Source organism: Somniosus microcephalus, chromosome 14 (assembly GCF_052327205.1).
Source record: "Somniosus microcephalus isolate GS21.2 chromosome 14, FLI_Smic_1.0, whole genome shotgun sequence".
Taxonomy (NCBI): domain Eukaryota; kingdom Metazoa; phylum Chordata; class Chondrichthyes; order Squaliformes; family Somniosidae; genus Somniosus; species Somniosus microcephalus.
The window spans coordinates 123,555,186-123,577,644 of record NC_141000.1 but is presented as its reverse complement, the minus strand read 5'-3'; the positions used below and the strand labels follow the sequence as shown (position 1 = coordinate 123,577,644).

At 50.9% G+C, this 22,459-nt stretch overlaps 1 protein-coding gene across 3 annotated transcripts in view; it reads left to right on the top strand.

Moving 5' to 3' along the window:
* Nucleotides 1-22,459, top strand: part of LOC147107892 (arsenite methyltransferase) — a 76,492-nt gene that overhangs the window by 32,107 nt on the left and 21,926 nt on the right. For all 3 annotated transcript variants that reach the window (XM_086007274.1, XM_086007273.1, XM_086007272.1), the window contains exons 3-4: nt 8,350-8,500; nt 12,241-12,377. In XM_086007274.1, the coding sequence (XP_085863400.1) occupies nt 8,350-8,500; nt 12,241-12,377 (288 nt within the window). The remainder of the gene's footprint in view (nt 1-8,349; nt 8,501-12,240; nt 12,378-22,459) is intronic.

Sequence of the window (22,459 nt, the reverse complement as noted above, 5' to 3'; positions counted from 1 at the left end):
GATGGCTGGTCCAAATACAAAACATCACAGCACCCAAGTGACTACCCTTGTGACTACTTGTGCTTTATAGAATCATAGAACGTAACAGCACGGAAGGAGGCCATTTCGGCCCATTATGTCCGCGCCAGCCAACAAAGAACTATCCAGTCTAATCCCACTTCCCAGCTCTTGGGATGCTCTGACCTGCAGGGCTACGGACCAAGTGCACAGCCAAGTACTTTTTAAATGTGGTTAGTGTTCCTGCCTCTACCACCCTTTCAGGCAGTGAGTTCCAGACCCCCACAACCCTCTGGGTGAAGAAATTTCCCCTCAAATCCCCTTTAAACCTTCCACCAATTGCTTTAAATCTGTGCCCCCTGGTTTTTGACCCCTCTGCTAAGGGAAATAGGTCCTTTCTATCCACTTTATCTAGGCCCCTCATAATTTTATACACCTCAATAAGGTCTCTCCTCAGCCTCCTCTGTTCCAAGGAAAACAGACCCAGCCTATACAAAACATTTGGCATAGTGGTTAGCACTGTTGTCTCACAGCGCCAGGGACCCAGGTTCAAATCCGGCCTCAGGAGACTGTCTGTGTGGAGTTTGCACATTTTCCCCGTGTTTGTGTGGGTTTTCTCCGGGTGCTCCGGTTTCCTCCCACAGTCCAAAGATGTGCGGGTTAGGTTGATTGGCCATGATAAAAAATTGTCCCTTAGTGTCAGGGGGGATTAAATACGTGGTGTTACGGGGTTACGGGGATAGGGCTTGGGTGGGATGGCTGTTGGTGTAGGGACCGGGTGCTAGGGTTTGGATGATCAGCCATGATCTCGTTGAATGGCAGAGCAGGCTCGAAGGGCCGAATGGCCTACTCCTGCTCCTATCTTCTATGTTTCTATACAGTCTTTCCTCATAGCTAAGATTCTCTACTCCCGGCAACATCCTTGTAAATCTCCTCCGTACTCTCTCTAGTGCAATCACATCTTTCCTGTAATATGGTGACCAGAACTGCACGCAATACTCTAGCTGAGGCCTAACTAGTGTTTTATACAGTTGAAGCATAACCCCCCGCTCTTGTATTCTGTGCCACAGCAAATAAAGGCAAGCATTCCGTATGCCTTCTTAACCACCTTATCTACCTGGCCTGCTACCTTCAGGGATCTGTGGACATGCACTCCAAGGTCCCTTTGTTCCTCTACACTACTCAGTGTCCTACCATTTAATGGCCCAGAAATTTGGGTCGGAGGCTTCCCGCGGGTGCAAGCCCCCGACCGGCACTTACCTAGCGTGCCGGCCGTTGAGCTGTGGGCCCGCCTGGGATTCCGATCCTGGGCCTCCTCCAACTGCCGGCGCGCAGTGCTTGCGTATCCCAGGGGCGCAGTTAATTCGATGCGTCCCCTGGGATCACGTGGGCCATGGAGAGCCAATGGTAGCAGGGAATGCTTCATTCATAAGTTTGACAGGAAGACCTGTCAAACCTATAAATACTATAAGACCCAAAAATCACTAAATCTTCAAATAATTTTTTTTTTTAAATCACATTTTTAAAATAAACTATAAATTACATGAAGTAACTATTTTAAACAATAATTTAAATTTTTGAAAAAATTAATTACATTTTCTAACAGGGCTAAAAATAAACTTACCTTTCTTTAAAGTATTTAAAAATAATAAACCTGTGAAAAAAGTTTTAATTTTAATTAATTCACCACTTACCTTGTAAAAAGCAGGCCTTGCACCTGCTTTTTACATGTCTAACTTCTGGAGACTTACCCTCCCGGGAAAACCTGCAAAAAAACGTAAGTTCGATGTGCACGCGCTGCCTCTCCTGTGCACGCGTTCGACTTCTGAACCCCTTCTTTCAGGGGAATGGAAGTTCCGGTTTCCCACGCATGCGCAGTGCATGCATGAAACCGGCACTTCCATTGGGCTTACGGGTGAGTACCCCGTGCGTACTCACCCGTGGAGACCCGAATCTCTGGGCCATTGTGTATTCCCTTTTCTTTTTAGCCCTCCCCAAATGCATTACCTCACACTTCTCCGGATTGAATTCCATTTGCCACTGTTCTGCCCACCTGACCAATTTATTGGTATCTTCCTGCAGTCTACAGCTTCTTTCTTCAGTATCAACCACACAGCCGATTTTAGTATCATCTGCAAACTTCTTAATCATACCCCCTATATTCAAGTCTAGATCATTGATATATACCACAAAAAACCCTGCGGAACCCCACTGGAAACAGCCTTCCAGTCACAAAAACACCCATCAACCATTATCCTCTGCTTCCTGTCTCCGAGCTAGTTTTGAATCCAACTTGACACTTTGCCCTGGATCCCATGGGCTTTTAACTTCGTGACCAGTTTGCCATGTGGAACCGTATCAAAAGCCTTGCTAACGTCCATATACACTACATCAAACACAGTACCCTCATCTACCCTCCTTGTTACCGCCTCAAAAAATTTAATTATCTTCCTCTTACGCGAGCTCCTACATAGTGCTTCTCTTGTGGCTTCAGCAGATGTGAAGGCCCCTTGCTCACTTTCTTGCTGCTCCTGTCTCGATGCCTTTGGCGGGCGTCCTCTGGGGTGGCGAACCTGTGCGGGTTTGCCAAAAGTCTGCTGCTCCTGCAGCTGTGCAGGGGCTGAGACGCCCATCTCAGATGGGTGAGGACTCTGGTGGGGCTCTGACCGAGGGATTTGCAGTGGCATGGTCATGTGAGCGCTTGGCGAGGAGCCCCCACTTCCTTGTTCTCTGCCACCAACATCCCTCTCATGGGTCAGCCCCACTTCAGAGCTAGCAAGTGGCTGGAGAGCACCTTGCTACACTTCAGTGGGGCCATGAGGACCCGTTTCTGCACTGGAAGTCCTACGCCAGAGAACTTCCATGAAGGTCTGGTTTGTATGCTCAATAGCTGACCATCGCTCCTCAAGAGATGTCACTCTATTCTGAACAATTACCATGTTTTCCATACCCTGGCGACTAAGCTCCTCCATGGCCGTAGCCATCCTCTCCTCTACCATAGCCATCCTCTCCTCTACCGTAGCCATCTTCTCCTCTACGGTAGCCAGCCTTACCATGGAGTTAGCCACCTTTTCCACAGAGGTTAAGAACATAGAACATAAGAAATAGGAGCAGGAGTAGGCCAATCGGCCCCTCAAGCCTGCTCAAGGTTGCCATCCTTTCTGCTGTGATGCGTTCATGCGCCAATGCCTCCACAAAGGCTCTGCTCATGTTCGTGATGGACTCCTCCATTCGCTCCACACTCGCAGCGATCCTGGAGACAAAACCTGCCAGAGGTTCCTGCACCTGTTCCTGGAGTCCCAGCACCGCTCTCCTTCTGGATGGACCCGGAGGCACAGGGTCGTCATGCAGCTGAGCCGAGCTGGCAGAGTCCTGCGCCCTCCAACGAGGACTCTCCACCGCTGACCCTGTCTCCACCATCTGCTGATGCTCACTTGTGAGCTGTGATACACCAGGTGCCAACACTACTCTATCTTGCGAAGGTCCCACCGAGGTGTGAGTGTCTGCGCTGGTGCTGGGTGCGCTGAATTCTGCTGACGCTGCGCCCTCAGAGGTTGCAGCTTCATCTGAGGAGTCTGGAAGCTCAGGCTCTTCCTCCTGGACAGTGGGGAACGGGGGCTCTCGATGGTCCTGTGGGGGAGTAAAGGAAAGAGTTAGAGATATGAGGCCAAGGTTACATGCACATTGCATATTGCAGATGATCATAAGTCAACCTGTTAGAGCATCAGATTAATTATCAGTGACTCATGCAATGTCAATGAGAGAGATGCCAAACTATTCTGTCACCAGCTTGCTGTGATGCGCCCGTCTGTCCGCCCCCTACTTGGGAATCCTCCTCGATCCCAGCGATTTCCAGGGCCGCTTCCTCCGAGGTGGTGAGCTGGGCTACTGAGGGTGGCCCTCCTCCTGTCATGGCTCTTTCCCTCTTATTGTGGGCTGTCTTCCTGCAATGAGGGACACAAGTGGAGTTTGAGTTAGAATGAAGGAGTGAGTGTAGAGAATCCATAGCATAGATGCTTAGAAGGAGACAAAGGGCCCTCCCTGTGTGTTGTAAGTTGTTGTTGTCATTGCATCACAGTGATGGGGAGTGTGAGGGCTGCATGGTCGAATAGTTAAGTGAATGTGACCATAGAGAGAGAGAGAATGGATAAGGGTGCAGGGATGTAAGTGTCAAATCGGATGTGGAGGAAGAGGTTGGCAAAGCAGAGTGCTGGTGAGGAGAGGCGATGGGGATCAGATTGAGGGTGATGGGAAAGTCATACTCACTTTTCCTGTGCGGAGACGGTCATGAAACCTCTTCCTGCACTGCAGCCAGGTTCTGCGACACATTGAAATGGAGATCACCTCCTGGGCCACTTGCAGCCACACAGCTTTAGTCTGCTGGGGTGGCTTTTTTCTCCCTGAGGAAGGGAAGAGCACCTCCTTATTACATCTGGCTCCGTGCACCAGAGCTTGGAGGGAGGGCTCATCAAACCGAGGAGCACACTTTTGCTTGATCGTGGACATTGTCGGGAAATCAACTCCTTCATACAATTTGCAAAACGTTTGCAGTCTCCAGAGGAAGCCAGGCTGCTTGCAGGCCTTAAATCCAGCAGCACTAATGACGTCATCGGAGGCGACTTTCTGTATGAAAAGACTCATTGGGCCAGGGGTTCCCACACGCAGGAAATCAATTGCCCAATTAGGGGAAAATCGCATTTTTTCAACACTTCACTTAGGAGTCGGGGTCCTGACACGATTTCCACCCGACACGCCCCAGCCCGCCCACACTGACACGCCCCAGCCCGCCCACACTGACACGCCCCAGCCCGCCCACACTGACACGCCCCAGCCCGCCCACACTGACACGCCCCAGCCCGCCCACACTGACACGCCCCAGCCCGCCCACACTGACATGCCCCAGCCCGCCCACACTGACACGCCCCAGCCCGCCCACACTGACACACCCCAGCCTGCCCACACTGACACGCCCCAGCCCGCCCACACTGACACGCCCCAGCACGCCCACACCGACACGCCCCAGCCCGCCCACACTGACACGCCCCAGCCCGCCCACACTGACACGCCCCAGCCCGCCCACACTGACACGCCCCAGCACGCCCACACCGACACGCCCCAGCCCGCCCACACTGACACGCCCCAGCCCGCCCACACTGACACGCCCCAGCACGCCCACACTGACACGCCCCAGCCCGCCCACACTGACACGCCCCAGCCCGCCCACACTGACACGCCCCAGCCCGCCCACACTGACACGCCCCAGCCCGCCCACACTGACACGCCCCAGCCCGCCCACACTGACACGCCCCAGCACGCCCACACCGACACGCCCCAGCCCGCCCACACTGACACGCCCCAGCCCGCCCACACTGACACGCCCCAGCCCGCCCACACTGACACGCCCCAGCCCGCCCACACTGACACGCCCCAGCCCGCCCACACTGACACGCCCCAGCCCGCCCACACTGACACGCCCCAGCCCGCCCACACTGACACGCCCCAGCCCGCCCACACTGACACGCCCCAGCCCGCCCACACTGGCAAAATGCAGCCCGTAGAGTACAAAAGCAAGGAAATTGTGATGAACCTTTATAAAACACTGGTTCGGCCTCAACTGGAGTATTGTGTCCAATTCTGGGCACCACACTTTAGGAAGGATGTGAAGGCCTTAGAGATGGTGAAGAAAAGATTTACAAGAATGGTTCCAGGGATGAGGGACTTCAGTTACGTGGATAGACTGGAGAAGATGAGGTTGTTCTCCTTAGAGCAGAGAAGATTGAGAGGAGATTTGATCGAGGTGTTCAAAATCATGAGGGGTCTAGACAGAGTAGATAGAGGGAAACTGTTCCCATTGGCAGATTGGTTGAGAACCAGAGGACACAGGTTTAAGGTGATTGGCAGAAGGACCAAAGGCAACACAAGGAAAAACCTTTTTACGCAGCGCGTGGTTAGGATCTGGAATGCACTGCCTGAGAGAGTGGTGGAGGCAGACTCAATCATGGCTTTCAAAAGGGAATTGGATAAGACACTGTCAACCATGAGGGATTATGGAGTGTCCTCCTCAAATTCGGCTGCCCTCAAAAGTTTGTCACAATCCTCCGCCTGCTTCACGATGACATGCAAGCCGTGATCCTGGCCAACAGTTCCACCACAGACCCAATTCGCGTACGAACCGGGGTCAAGCAAGGCTGTGTCATCGCACCAATGCTCTTCTCGATCTTCCTTGCTGCAATGCTCCATCTCACCCTCAGTAAGCTCCCCACTGGAGTGGAGCTAATTTACAGAACAAACGGGAAACTGTTCAACCTCTGTCGCCTCCAGCCCGGATCCAAGGTCGTCCCATCCTCTGTCGTCGAATTACAATATGCAGACGACGCTTGCGTCTGCGCTCACTCGGAGGTCGAACTCCAAACCATTGTCAACACCTTCACCGAAGCGTACGAGAGCATGGGCCTTACACTAAACATCCGTAAGACAAAGGTCCTCTACCAACCTGCCCCCGCCACACAGTACTGCCCCCCGATTATCAAAATCCACGACAAGGCCTTGGACAACGTGGACCACTTTCCATACCTTGGGAGCCTACTGTCAACAAGGGCAGACATCGACAACAAAGTCCAACACCGCCTTCAGTGTGCCAGTGCATCCTTCGGTCGCCTGAGGAAGAGAGTGTTTGAAGACCAGGATCTCAAACCCAGCACTAAGCTCATGGTCTACAGGGCAGCAGTGATACTTGCCCTGCTGTATGCCTCAGAGACATGGACCATGTACAGCAGCCACCTCAAAGCACTGGAGAGGTACCACCAACGCTGCCTCCGCAAGATCCTGCAAATCCATTGGCAGGATACGCGCACCAACGTCAGTGTTCTTGCTCAGGCCAACATCCCCAGCATCGAAGCTTTGACCACGCTCGATCAGCTCCGATGGACGGGTCACATTGTCCTCATGCCCGATACGAGACTCCTAAAACAAGCGCTCTACTCGGAGCTCCGGCATGGCAAGAGAGCCCCAGGTGGGCAGAGGAAATGCTTCAAGGACACCCTCAAAGCCTCCTTGAAAATGTGTACCATCCCCATCGACACCTGGGAATCCCTGGCCCAAGTCCGCACAAAGTGGAGGAGAAGCATCCGGGAAGGTGCCGAACTCCTCGTGTCTCTTCGCTGGGAGCAAGCGCAGGCAGCGCAAGGAGCGCACGTCAACCCAAGCACCCCACCCACCCGCCCCTTCAACCACCGTCTGCCCCACCTGTGACAGAGACTGTAGGTTCTGCATTGGTCTCATCAGTCACCTGCAAACTCATTTTTAATGTGGAAGCAAGTCATCCTCGGTTGCGAGGGACTGCCTAAGAAGAAGAAGAAGGATAAGTACGTGAAGGAAAAGAAATTGCAGGGCTACGGGGAAAGGGCGGGGGAGTGGGACTAGCTGAAGTGCTCGCAGAGAGCCGGCACGGGCTCGACAGGCCGAATGGCCTCCTTCTGTGCTGTAACCATTCTATGATTCTATGGTCAAACTAATGAGACCAGTCTGGGGCTTGGTGGCTGGGCTAATGGCACCAGCATGACACACAGTGGGCAGGCTAAGTGGAGTTGGTGGGCAGGCTAAGAGATCCTGTGGGCAGTAGGAAAGTTTGTTTTCGTCCCATGAATCTGGACTCCATGTAAACCCAGGTCCAAACAAGCCAGTCACCTCCGCCCAATTAATGGAAGAAATGTGCAATACTGTATCTGTTTTTTACAGTGTACTGTGTTATTTTATCCCCCACTCCCACCCCTGTGACACACTCACAAGACTATTGCTCACTGATCACAATCAGGGCCATCCAGCAAATTGATTCCTTAAACGTGACAGTAAAAACTGCTGGAGGTGTAATGAAGGTGATTACTAACCACAGCATCTCTCTCTCCCTCTGTCTATCTCTTCGTCTCTATCGCTTTCACAATCTCTCTCTATCCCTGTCTTTCACTTCCTCTGTCTCCCTATCTCATTCTGTATCTGTCATCTCTCATTGTCTGTCTCTCTCTGCGTCTGTCAATATATCTCTCTCTCTTTCTCTCTCTTCCTCTGTCAATCTGTCTGTCTCTATCTCTCTCTCTGTTTCTGTCTCTGTCTCTCTCTCTCTCTGTCTGTCTCTCTCTCTCTATCTCGCTCTCTGTCTCGCTCTCTCTCTGTCCCTTTGTCTCTCTCTGTCTCTCTCTCTCTCTGTCTGTCTCTCTCTCTCTCTGTCTCGCTTTCTGTCTCGCTCTCTCTCTGTCTCTTTGTCTCTCTCTGTCTCTCTCTCTCTCTGTCACTCTCTGTCTGTCTCTCTCTCTCTTTTTCTCTCTGCCCCTGTCCGTTTTCTCATTTGTTTTCCAGGTATTTCGGATGTGGACTCGTGGTCCCAGAGAGGCTGGAAGGATGTTGTGTGTTGGATCTGGGAAGTGGGTCTGGCCGAGACAGCTATATCCTGAGCAAGCTGGTGGGACCTACTGGCCATGTAACTGGAGTGGACATGACTGACGAGCTGGTAAGACAATAGGAGAATTATTAACACTGTGATTGTTGTCCTCTAGGATAGACTCCAGGATCAATATTTCTTTGGTTTAATTCTCTTCATTCTGCCAATATTCTTGCCTCCACTTCTGACTCATTCCTGGGGTCACTCTCTGGTACCTCACCTAAGTGATCATTCTTCACATGTAAGCCAAAACAATAAGGGGTGGTAAGTTATTGAACTGTGAAAAGCATCACAGCTGAACTCGATCTTGTCCTTAACCAACGTGCACACAAACATGCATCTACACATACTTTCCAACAGGGGGCATTTGACAGTGAACATGAAGAAAGAAAGGACTAGGATTTCTATAGCACCTTTCACAACCTCAGCACAGCCAATTTGCAGTGTAGTCACTGTTGTAATGTAGGAAACACAGCAGCCAATTTGCACACAGCAAGCTCCCACAAACAGCAATGTGATAAAGGACCAGATAATCTGTTTTAGTGATGTTGGTTGAGGGATAAATATTGGCCCCAGGACACAACTCCCCTGCTCTTCTTCCAATAGCAGCTATGGGATCTTTTACGTCCACCTGAGAGGGTAGACGGGGCCTCAGTTTAACATCTCATCCGAAAGACGGCACCTCCGACAGTGCAGCACTCCCTCAGCACTGCACTGGGAGTGTCAGCCTGGATTTTTGTGCTCAAGTCTTATTGAAGTGGGACTTGAACCCACAACCTTCTGACTCAGATGCGAGAGAGAGTGCTCCCCACTGAGACACAGCTGACACGCTGTACATGTGGATATTGAGTGAGGACAGACTGGCTGGGCTATGATGCCTCCTAGAGTGGAATAGCCGGCCAACACTTAACCATTTCATCTTATCAATAAGGGGGAGGGTGGAGGAATGGGAAGAGCAGAAAGGAGGAGGGGGGAAGCTCAACCAACCATTTCAATTCTTCTTCCCCTCTCGGACCTGGGTACAAATCTAGCCCAGTCGATGACAAGTTTGGTCATGCAATGCCTAGTAAAATGCAGTACAATCATCAGCAACAGCAGGCCAGCTTAAAACAACATTGCAATCCACTAAATACAACAACGGGGCCCCAAGAACAGGCAGCGCAAATAAACATCAGTGTCAGCCGTGGCTCAGTGGGCAGCACTCTCGCCTCTGAACCAGAAGGTTGTGGATTCATAATCCCACTCCAAAGACTTAAGCACAAAAATCCAGGCTGACACTCCCAGCGCAGTACTGAGGGAGCGCTGCACTGTCGTAGGTGCCGTCTTTCAGATGAGATGTTAAACCGAGGTAACAACAGAAAATGCTGGAAAAACTCAGCAGGCCAGGCAACATCTGTGGAGAGAGAAATAGAGTCAACATTTCAATGTTAAACCGAGGCCTTGTCTGCTCCCTCAGGTGGCCGTGAACGATCTCATAGCACTATTTCTCAACCAGCGTCACTAAACAAACTGAATATCTGGTCATTTATCTCATTGCTGTTTGCGGGAGCTTGATGTGTGCAAATTGACTGCCATGTTTCCTACGTTACAGCAGTGACTACACTGCATTGGCTGTGAAGTGCTTTGGGATGACCTGAGGTTGTGAAAGGTGCTGTAGAAATGTAAGTCTTGCTTTCTTTAACAGTGACCGGCAGGACCAGCCTGTGGAATTGAATTGAACCTGACATCTATGCTGGACATGAAGATGTTTTGAGAACCTGGCACACAGTGCTTTAGGCCCCAAGGTTCAAATCCAGGCCAGACTGATGGGATGAGGTTTCCTGATTTCCTACGTGAAATGAGTTTGGTCAATCTCACCACAATTCATCATGGGGACGGCACAAAACTGCACCTATTTGCCAGGAGATGGTCAATCACACAGAATAACTGGTGCCGGAAATGGAAAATAGTTGCAAAAGGGAGCTATCCTGAGATTGGGGTTGGGACAGTGTAGAGGGAGCTTTACTCTGTATCTAACCCGTGCTGTACCTGCCCTGGGAGTGTTTGATGGGACAGTGTAGAGGGAGCTTTACTCTGTATCTAACCCGTGCTGTACCTGCCCTGGGAGTGTTTGATGGGACAGTGTAGAGGGAGCTTTACTCTGTATCTAACCTGTGTACCTGTCCTGGGAGTGTTTGATGGGACAGTGTAGAGGGAGCTTTACTCTGTATCTAACCCGTGCTGTACCTGCCCTGGGAGTGTTTGATGGGACAGTGTAGAGGGAGCTTTACTCTGTATCTAACCCGTGCTGTACCTGCCCTGGGAGTGTTTGATGGGACAGTGTAGAGGGAGCTTTACTCTGTATCTAACTCGTGCTGTACCTGCCCTGGGAGTGTTTGATGGGACAGTGTAGAGGGAGCTTTACTCTGTATCTAACCCGTGCTGTACCTGTCCTGGGAGTGTTTGAGGGGACAGTGTAGAGGGAGCTTTACTCTGTATCTAACCTGTGCTGTACATGCCCTGGGAGTGTTTGATGGGACAGTGTAGAGGGAGCTTTACTCTGTATCTAACCCGTGCTGTACATGCCCTGGGAGTGTTTGATGGGACAGTGTAGAGGGAGCTTTACTCTGTATCTAACTCGTGCTGTACCTGCCCTGGGAGTGTTTGATGGGACAGTGTAGAAGGAGCTTTACTCTGTATCTAACCCGTGCTGTACATGCCCTGGGAGTGTTTGATGAGACAGTGTAGAGGGAGCTTTACTCTGTATCTAACCTGTGCTGTACCTGCCCTGGGAGTGTTTGATGGGACAGTGTAGAAGGAGCTTTACTCTGTATCTAACCCGTGCTGTACCTGCCCTGGGAGTGTGTGATGGGACAGTGTAGAGGGAGCTTTACTCTGCATCTAACCCGTGCTGTACCTGCCCTGGGAGTGTTTAATGGGACAGTGTAGAGGGAGCTTTACTCTGTATCTAACCCGTGCTGTACCTGGCCCGGGAGTGTTTGATGGGACAGTGTAGAGGAAGCTTTACTCTGTATCTAACCCGTGCTGTACCTGCCCTGGGAGTGTTTGATGGGACAGTAGAGAGGGAGCATTACTCTGTATCTAACCCATGCTGTACCTGCCCTGGGAGTGTTTGATGGGACAGTGTAGAGGGAGCTTTACTCTGTATCTAACCTGTGTTGTACCTGCCCTGGGTGTGTTTGATGGGACAGTGTAAAGGGAGCTTTACTCTGTATCTAACCCATGCTGTATCTGCCCTGTGAGTGTTTGATGGGACAGTGTAGAGGAAGCTTTACTCTGTATCTAACCTGTGCTGTACCTGCCCTGGGAGTGTTTGATGGGACAGTGTAGAGGGAGCTTTACTCTGTATCTAACCCATGCTGTACCTGCCCTGGGCGTGTTTGATAGGACAGTGTAGAGGGAGATTTACTCTGTATCTAACCTGTGCTGTACCTGCCCTGGGTGTGTTTGATGGGACAGTGTAAAGGGAGCTTTACTCTGTATCTAACCTGTGCTGTACCTGCCCTGGGTGTGTTTGATGGGACAGTGTAAAGGGAGCTTTACTCTCTATCTAACCTGTGCTGTACCTGCCCTGGGAGTGTTTGATGGGACAGTGTAGAGGGAGCTTTACTCTGTATCTAACCCGTGCTGTACCTGCCCTGGGAGTGTTTGATGGGACAGTGTAGAGGGAGCTTCACTCTGTATCTAACCTGTGCTGTACCTGTCCTGGGAGTGTTTGATGGGACAGTGTAGAGGGAGCTTTACTCTGTATCTAACCCATGCTGTGTGCGATAACCTGTTTCCTTACTGCACATCTGTTTTTACTGCAGATCCAAGTGTCGCGCAAGTACATCTCGTATCATCAGGAGAAGTTTGGATACAAGGATGCAAACACAGAGTTTGTCCAAGGATACATTGAGAAGTTGGGAGATGCTGGGATTCAGTACAACAGTTTCGATGTTCTAGTGTAAGTCGGGGAGAAGTCTGATCAGTTTGTGCTCGATGCCTTTTAATAATATGTTTGCTTATTATTTTGGCCAATTCTCTCCGCTACTCACCTGAAGGCACTTATGTTCCTAAACCACAAGTGCGGGCAGATATTGCACCATGAGAGGCATCACACCCGAGCCCAATCTATGCCCCTGATTGGAGGGAAAGCAACTCAGGTGGTGAGGGCCAGTGGGGACATCCATTGGTCTGTCCCTGGTTATTAATGCCCTGACAGATGTATAACATCCAGTTCTGGGCACCGCACCTCAGGAAGGACATTTTGGCCTTAGAGCGGGGGCAGCGGAGATTCACCAGAATTACACCAGGGGTTATAGGGTTAAATTACGAGGACAAGTTGCACAGACTAGGCTTGTATTCCCTTGAGTTTATCAGATTGAAGGGTGATCTGATTGAAGTATTTAAATTAAGATATTTAAGATGATTAAGATTCGATAGGGTAGATACAGAGTAACTATTTCATATTGGCTGTTGGCTGTGGCTCAGTGGGGAGCACTCTCTCTCTTGCCTCTGAGTCAGAAGGTTGTGGGTTCAAATCCCACCCCAGGGACTTGAGCACAAAAAGCTAGGCTGACACTCCAGTGCGGTGCTGAGGGAGTGCTGCACTGTCAGAGGTGCCGTCTTTCGGATGAGATGTTAAATTGAGGCCCTGTCCGTCCTCTCAGGTGGATGTAAAAGATCCCACGGCCACTATTTCGAAGAAGAGCAGGGGAGTTTACCCCTGGTTTCCTGGCCAATATTTATCCCTAAATCAACATCACTAAAACAGATTATCTGGTCATTATCACATTGCTGTTTGTGGGAGCTTGCTGTGCGCAAATTGGCTGCCGCATTTCCTACATTACAACAGTGACTACACTTCAAAAAGTACTTCATTGGCTATAAAGCACTTTGGAACGTCTGGTGGTTGTGTAAGGCGCTATAGAAATGCAAGTCTTTTTTTTCTTTTCTCTGGCGGAGGGATCAAGAACAAGGGGGTATAATTTTAAAATTAGAGCCAGGCCATTCAGGTGTGATGTCAGGAACCAATTCTTCACGCTAAGGGTGTAATGTGTTGTAGGAAAACTGATTCCTCGGAAACTAGACTTTGAGTAAGAGAGACAACTTTATTAAATGACAGAGCTCTGGGAGAAGAGTCTGCAACCACGCGGTCTGCGAGAGCATCTTCTCCCCGATTGTAGTACGTGCCGAGCTTATATACAATTCCAAGAAGTTGGTTTTAGATCATTTACATTCATCCAATCAATTCGTTTATTAGCGCATATCGTTATTTTCCTCCAGTCAGGAGTTTACACACTTGTGTTGCCAATTCTGCCTCTTCAGGTCTTCGTTCCGTCTTGTTCCCCGGCGGAATGTGATTAGTTCGATAATAGGATACAAGTGATTAGTTCGATGATAGGATACCAGTGAACCTTGTTAGTCCTCAGTGATTCAATTAGTCCCAGTCAGGACACGAGATGAGCTTTGTTCCAGCCATGCGTAAGCGTGGCATGTTTCACTGTGCAGTGATTCAAGTAGTCCCAGTCAGCGAATTTGTTGTTTGTGTCTTTTCCAGCAAAATCTTGTCCAGCAATCTTGTCCAGCAAAATTTTATTCTAACAAATGTTATCTTATATCTTAGTATTAAGAGGCTTACGAGTAGATATCGTTGAGTACTCTTTATTAGGTCTTGAGTCAGTGCCAGCTCGTGCAGTGCTGCCGCATGGCCAAGATGGCTTCCTATTTATACGACTGCCGTCAAGCAGCTGTCTTTACTACAGCTAGCGTAAAGCAGCTGTCTTTACTACAGCTACAGTTATCTGTACATCTTTCCCCCTCAACGCTGACATAAACAGTAAACACCATAACATAACATAACACATAGAACACATATTAACAACATATAAAAACAGTCAGTGTAACTACTATTAATTACTATTAACAACATGTAAAAACTGTCAGTGTAACTATACCTTGCAATAACTGCCGGTACATATAAACACTACCCACACCCAGAAGTCCATTAGCTGTTTACAGTCTTTCCCTTGTCTACAGGTCGAGTCTAACGACAGGCTTTCTGGTGCGCTGTCACCTGCGTAGCTGAGCGGGTATTTGCTGGGCCAACCCAGTTGTGTCCATTAAGTTCATTTCTGTACCACATGGATCCCTTGTCTCATTGTCACCCCTGTGTACTTCATCACTTTGTGGCATTGCCCTCATCTCCTCGTCACTCTGTCGGATTTCCATCATCAGCTCATCCTCTCTGTCCTCCTGCGGCTGATAGGTCTCGGTGGTTTTCAGTAGGTGCCTCCTGTTTCTGCGATACACATTGCCATTTTCTGTCATAACACTGTATGACCTGGGGGGCGACCTGTTGTAGAACGGTGGCTCTTTGATTCCATGACCCAGGCCCTTCAATGAGAACTACATCCTTCTCCTGTAGAGGCACTAGTGCAGTGGCTGTGCGGTCATGGAGCATTTTTTGTTTCCGCTGAAGTTTCCGGGCCTTGTCTGCCCATACCTCATCTCTGTGATCAGGTGTGACATGCCTGGGAAGTCGAGTACGGATTTTGCGACCCAGTAAGAGTTCAGCTGGAGACTTGCCACTTTCCAGCGGGGCCGCCCTGTACGACATCATGGGTCAGTGTTGCTGTGTGCTGCTTTCTTCAATAGTCTTTTCACAATCTGTACCCCCTTCTCCGCTTTTCCATTGGCTTGAGGGTAGAGCGGGCTGGAGGTTACATGCTTAAACTCATACTCTGCAGCAAACGACTGAAACTCATGACTGGCATAGGGAGAGCCATTATCAGAGACCAGAGTTGGAGGGATGCCCTGCCTGGAAAAGATTGACTTCAGGTGAGTTATCACAGCTCTTGACGTGGTGCTGGGTAGGAGAGCAATCTCAGGATAATTAGAGTAATAATCAATAACTAACAAATAGTCTTTTCCTTCGTAGTGAAAAATATCAGTTCCTACCTTTTCCCAAGGTTGTGATGGGAGCTCTGTGGTAATGAGGGGCTCTTTTGTTTGCTTGTAGTGATACTCCTGACATGTAGCACACTCACTGATCATCTGGTCAATATCAGAGTTCATGTTTGGCCAGTAGAGTGCCTCACGTGCTCTCCTTTTTGACTTTTCCACACCCAGGTGCCCTTCATGTATCCTGTGAAGCATTTCTCGTTGCATAGAGATGGGCACTACAATCCTGTCACACTTAAGCAGTAGTCCATTGACCACAGAAAGCTCAGACTGAATATGATGATATTGTTTACATGACCCTTTCTTCCAACCCTCTTGAAGATTTCTCATCACTTTCCTCAGAACAGGGTCCTTTGATGTCTCTGTGGCTATCTTTGATAGTTGTTCCTGTGAGGCGGGCAATGATGCATAGACCATATCCACATGAAGGTCCACATCCTCTTCTGTTTCACTGTTTTGTGTGGCACGAGGCGCAGCCCTGGATAGTGTATCTGCTATGAACATTTGTGTCCCTGGCACATATGTGAGCTCAAAATCATAACATTGTAGTCTCATCATTAGGCGCTGTATCCGTGATGACATGTCACACAGATTCTTTTTTGCGATCCCTAGCAGTGGCTTATGGTCAGTTTCTAGGATAACCTTGGGAAGTCCATAGATGTAGGTATGAAATTTTTCACACCCAAATGCCAAGCCAAGGCACTCCTTCTCTATTTGCGCATACCAGCACTCTGTAGCCGTCATGGAGCGTGACGCATATGCCACTGGTCGCCATTCTCCTTCATCTTCCTGTAGAAGGACAGCCCCTAATCCATCCTTAGAGGCATCTGTGGACACTTTTGTCCTCTTTTCAGGGCAGAAGAACTTCAGTAGGGGTTCACTTGCTAGAATGTGTAGCAGCCCCTTCCATTCATTCTCATGTTCATGTCCCCATTGGAACTCTGTCTCTTGGTGCAGCAGTTTTCTCAAGTGAGCTGTTTTCACTGCCAGATTTGGAATGAATTTCCCTAGGTAATTAACCATGCCAAGGGCCCGCTGAACCCCTTTCTTGTCCTTTGGTTTTTCCATGTCATGTATGGCCTTTACCTTTGACTTGTCTGGCTGAATCCCTTCTGCAGAAATCTTGTCCCCGAGGAATGTGATTTCATTGACGCTGAACTGACATTTGTCTTTATTTAGTTTGAGTCCATACTGCCGTATCCTCTGAAGTGTTTTTTCCAGTCTGGTGTCGTGCTCTCCTTGAGTGGAGCCCCATACTACCAGATCATCCACGTACACCCGCACACCATCCAGGCCCTCGATGATTTGCTCCATTGCTCTGTGGAAGATTTCTGGGGCGGAGCTAATGCCGAAGGGCAGGCGCTGGTAAGAGTATCGACCAAACGGGGTGTTAAAAGTGCACAGCTTAGCACTCTCTTCATCAAGTTTCAGCTGCCAGAATCCATGCGAGGCATCCATCTTGGAGAAGAATTTTGCTCCTGTCATTTCACTGACGATTTCCTCTCTGTTAGAGATTTGATAGTGCTCTCTTTTTATATTAGCGTTAAGGTCCTTGGGATCCATGCAGACACGCAATTTATCAGTCTTTTTTGAATTGACGCAAACCATGGAATTTACCCAGTCAGTCGGTTCCTCAGTCTTCTTTATGACACCTAGGCCTAGAAATTCAGTGTAGCCACTTTTGGGGCGGTAAAGTCGGGCGGCCGCTGAAGTTTGCGCCCGGCGCAAAGTCGAGGCCACTTCGCCGATATTCAGTAGCATCGCCCTAAGAGGTTGCTGCTGCGCTAAAACTGGCGATGCACGACTATCTTTAGGCGCTAAGCCGGCGGTGCTGAGTGATACCGCCGAGGCCGGGCGCAGCGCAGGTGCGGTGATTTTTTGATTGACGGCAGACACGCTGGCCCCGGTCAGCTCTTAAAGGGGGAAGGGTCGATTTGTTTGCCTGCAACACCCTGGACACTGTAGCCCTCCACCTAGGCCTGAGCACTGCTGCTGCAACTCTTTACAGCCCAGGACGATGCAGAAGGCCCGGGAGAGAGCGCAGCGCTTCAGCGAAGGTGACCTGAGGCTGCTGGTTAGCTCAGTGGAGCGAAGATGCCATGTTTTGTTTCCTGACAGTGGCAAGAAGCCGCTGCCAGCGTCTACCGCAAAGCCTGGAGGGATGTCTCCAACAGGGTGACATCCAACAGCGTGGTTGCCAGGAATCCTGTACAATGCAGGAAGAAGTTCAACGACCTCACTCGGATTGTCAGGGTGAGTACCCTTTCCAGTGTCCTCCTCATCCTTGCATGTGCACCTCACATTATGGACAAAGGGACCTGAAAGCCCTAATGGCCAGCCCTCATCCAGCAGCTATGGGACTGGCATGAACATCAATTGCACATTCTGCACTTTACACACTGTCCAAGCTATTCGACCATGGGAGGCAGTGCAGACAAGATCAGGGCTACACACCGTACTTAGAGGCCGTCCTTTCTCTTGCAGGCCAAGCTGGCTAACAACAAGCGTAGCCAGATTGCGACCGGGGGAGGCCGACCTCAGCTCCAAGAGCTCACCGACCTCGACCAGCGCATGGAGCGCATTATGGGAGTCCGGGTGATTGGCCCCGTTGCCACTGAAGATGCCGACCCTGTTCTGGGCACCAATGGTAAGGACATCACCTTTTGGACCTCTCTCGTTCCACTTGCGCATCAGATCAACATCCTTTGCCACTGTCCGACCAATGCGGTGAATGGCACCACTCATGCCTCCCTCTCTGACGCCCTGTCCTCACTCTAAAGCTACTCTTGTGCCTTCCTGCTTTCAGATGGTGACTCGCCAGGTGAGGAGGAGGTCCCTCAAGCTGCCAGTGTCAGCCCCTCGGAAGAGGAGGAGGAGGAAGAGGAAGCCGGCCCATCAGTGGCACCCTCAGCCGCACCAGCCCATGGCGATGTAGGGGACATGGCTTCCCTGGAGGGGAGCCTGGGGGAAGGGTCGGAGGAGAGTCAAGTTCCGGGGCCCAGCGGCCTGCAGCAACGCGGGAGGGGTGGGGAAGCTCGGCGGCCTTCTCCCCAGAGGGTGAATGCGGCCTCCAGTCCTGCGACGGTCAGCGCAGAGGAGGTGCACCTCCTAGAGGAGATGGCCGTCGACTCTGAGCGTAGGCACACTGAGCTCATGGTGGTAGTGGCACGGATGCCTGACTCCATAGAGTCACTGGCTAAGAGTGTCCAGGAATTCGGGGCAGCACAGGCCAGGAGTCTGCAGGAATTCGGGGCAGCACAGGCAGCTAGTATCCAAATGCTCAGTCGTGCTGTCCAGCCACTGGCTGGTCTCATGCGGTCACAGACCAGGGCAACACGGGCACTAACTGCTGCCACACTCGCTGCGTCAGGCAGGCATCGCCAGGGCACCTGCCGCACTGCAGGAGCACAGCGGTCTGTCCTTCAGCAGATTGCTGCGCATGCTGCAGTGCTGGCCCGGGCGAGTGCCACTGTATCAGGCGACCAGCGAGCGCCTGCGATCAGCCAGCTTGCCCCCATTCCTGCAGCCGCCACTGCCACTCCACCAGTGCAGCTGCCACGAGCTGCTGGACAGACTGATGCCGCCCAGCCACAGCTGCAGCAGTCACCAGCCGGCCCCTCGAGGGCCAGAGCTCATGCAGGCCGACCCCCAAGGGCATCTGCCGTCACGCCATGTGCCCCTCAGGAGCCTTCCCCCAGCCTTGCTGCAGCCACTGGGCTCACATTGAGGAGGAGCAGCAGGGCGGCCAGGGGCCACACAACGATGCGGAAGGCATCGCCCTCGCGGGGCAAAAAGTAGAATGTGTGGGCAGTTGTGTTTGTTTGTTATGAAGGCCGAGGATGTTGTGTTTGGTTTTTATGAAGGCCGAAAATGTTATGTTTGTTTTTTATGAAGGCCGAGGATCACGGTCATTTTTGTTTCACTGTTTTGATCATCCTCTCCAGGTTGTGGGAGCCAGTTATGTGTCTGACTGGTTTTTGGGGGTTTTTTCTGTTGTTGTTTGTCATGCGGGAAGGGCACAGAGTTTGTGAAATAAACAATTTTCTTTATTCAGATTGTCCATGTTTGAACTTTGAAGTCTTTGTTGCCTTGACCGGCTGAGGGCTTGCGGAGCGGCTCCATTCATCTTCTTTCATTGGCACAAGCCATTCCCTGAGAGGGGGCCTAGAACCTACGTTCAATAAGCCGCCGACGGGCGGCCCTTGGACCTTGTGCCTCCCTCCTGCTCCTCCTGCTCCTCCTCCTGAGGTGGTGCTCCAATCTGTGGTGGCAGTGCCTGAGTCCTGCGGATAGCCAGGTTGTGCAGCATGCAGCAAACGACCACGAAATGGGAGACTCGCTCCGGAGAATACTGCAGGGCTCCGCCGGAACGATCCAGGCAGCAGAACCGTTGCTTCAGGACGCCGATTGTTTGTTCGATGATGTTCCTGGTCGCTTGATGGCTCTTGTTGTATGCCTCTTCAGCAGGGGTCCTGGGCGCGCGGAGCGGGGTCATGAGCCAGGTACACAACGGATAGCCTTTGTCCCCGATAAGCCATCCTCGTGGCTGAGGCTGTGCCTGGAACATGTCAGCCACAGTAGTCTGTCGCAGGATGAAGGCATCGTGGCTGCTGCCTGGAAAGCGGGCATTGACAGCTAGGATGAGCTGCCTGTGGTCACACACCAGCTGCACGTTCAGCGAATGGTAGCCCTTCTGGTTGCGGTAATCCTCGGCATTCTCCACAGGTGCCCGCAAAGCCACATGCATGCAGTCAATGGTGCCCTGCACCATGGGGAAGCCCGCTATTCTTCCAAATCCCATTGCACGCTGTTGCTGCTTGTCCAGGGTCATGGGGAAGGAGATGAACTGACGTCTCCTTCTGAAAAGGGCATTGGTCACCTGGCGGATGCAGCAATGCATGGCGAACTGGGAGATGTTGGCAATGTCCCCTGCAGCGGATTGGAAGGAGCCAGTGGCATAGAAGTTGAGAGCCACCGTCACCTTCACTGCCACCGACAGAGACGTCCTGCACCTCAGCTGTGGCTGCAGATCTCTCTGAAGCAGCTGGCAGATCTCTGTGACCACCTCCCTTCGGAATCGCAGCCTCCTAACACACTGCTCGTCAGACATGTTGAGATAGGAGAACTGCTGGCGGTATACCCTGGGTGGGTAAGGCCTCCCTTGCCGACGCCTGTTGCCCCCTCTCCATCTAGCCAGGGCTGCCACTCTCTCACGGCGTCTGTGAGCCCTTTGGATGTAATTGTGAAAGCCAGCGTTGACACCCATTGCAGCCCCCGTAATATGCTGGCAAACAATGAGATATCAATGAAGGCAAAGACAATTGCAAAGCTGTGGCCTGAAGCCAAAAGTACCTGTCCTAGTGTTGGGCCAAAGCAGTAAGCTCTCTACCTTGGTCTCTCTCCAAAGAGCCGTTTCACAAGAATGAGTGCTGCAAAATGGCAGCCTTTTATAGTGCAGGGGAAGTGCCCTTTAATTTGCGCTCCCCGCGGCCTGCATCGGCTGAGCACCGTTCCACTCAACAGTCGCTAGGGCCGCCCGGCGCACAATGGGCCGGCGCGACTGAAGATCCGGTTGGGGGCGCACAAAGGGCGTTGCACGAGGAAATGACGTCATGATCTGCGCGCGCAGCTGAGCGCGCGCAAAGACTTTGCGCCGGCGCTAAATGTCTACTGAAGTTGGGGCGAGGCGCAGATCGCGCTGCGCCCGGGCGCTAAGCGCCTAGCGCTCGACATCTACTCCTCCTAAGGCGCTAACGGCTGGCGCAATCAACTAAATTTCTAGCCCCTAGTCCCTCCATGTGGTCTAGCTCTTTCCGCAGTTTCTCACGGAGGGCCACCGGAACTCTCCTGGGTGCGTGAATCACAGGTTGTGCGTCATCTCTCAGTTTGATGGAGTATGTAAAGGGCAGTGCTCCGAAACCCTGAAATACATCTGCGTACTTGTGTGTTATAGCATCATGCTTTATATTTGTACTGTCTTGGGGGGCACTCTGCACACAGTTCAGTTCATTAATAGTATAGACTCGTTTTACCAAGCCCAAATCCACACATGCCTTATCCCCCAACAGTGACTCATGTCTTTCAGGCACTATAACAAACGTCAATGGGTGAATGCGATTTGTTACCTTAACATTCAGCCTACACGTTCCTTTTGTTTCAATACTTTGTCCATTGTACGCCTTCAAAGCCATTGTCTTGTTCAGTATTTTTGGTCTCACTTTGAGATTCCGTGCATCACTCCAGCTTATGAGGTTTGCCTTAGCACCTGTATCTAGCTTGAAGGGAACAATGGTGCCATTTACCAGCAAGGGGGCTATCCAAACTTCAGTCTTTAGTCCTACGGAATGTACTTCCTTTTCCATATCTTTACCCTGTTTTAAGTCATTTTGCACCATTCCAACATACAAAGTCTCCGATTCCGTGTCTTCAGTCTCAATAGCATGCACTGTCTTTTTACCTTCGGTTTTCTCTTCCCAAAAGCACATTTTAGCAAAGTGATTCCTGCCTTTACATTTTGCGCAGTTCTTCCCATAAGCCGGACATTGTCTTGCCACATGTCTATTGCCGCGCCGTCTGCAATCGTATGGTGTCATAGTCCTGAACTCTGTGCACCCTCTTGTGTCCCTTCTGTGTACTACATCCACTGGTAGGTTGTCCAGTTCCTGCGCTCTCACGCCCGTTGCTGTAGTTCTCCCATCGAATGTTTGCGTGTGCATGGCTGAGAGTTCACTAGCATGACATATTTTTACTGCAGCATCCAAAGTTAAGTCATTGCCCCTAAGCATTCTCTCCCTCACCTTCTTGTCAAGTATTCCAAAAACGACCTGATCGCGTATCATTGATTCCTTCAAGTCTCCAAAGTTACTTGTTTGTGCTTTTGTTTTCAAATCCATCAAAAAAACATCAAAGGATTCTCCTTGCTTTTGCACGCGGGAGTGAAAAACAAATCTCTCGAATGTTTCATTCTTTTTAGGTGTGCAGTATTTATCGAACAAATCTATCACCTTGTCCAGATCATTTTTGTCACATTCAGCTGCAAACGTAAATGTATTATACAGCTCGATTGCCTGCGAGCCAGCCACT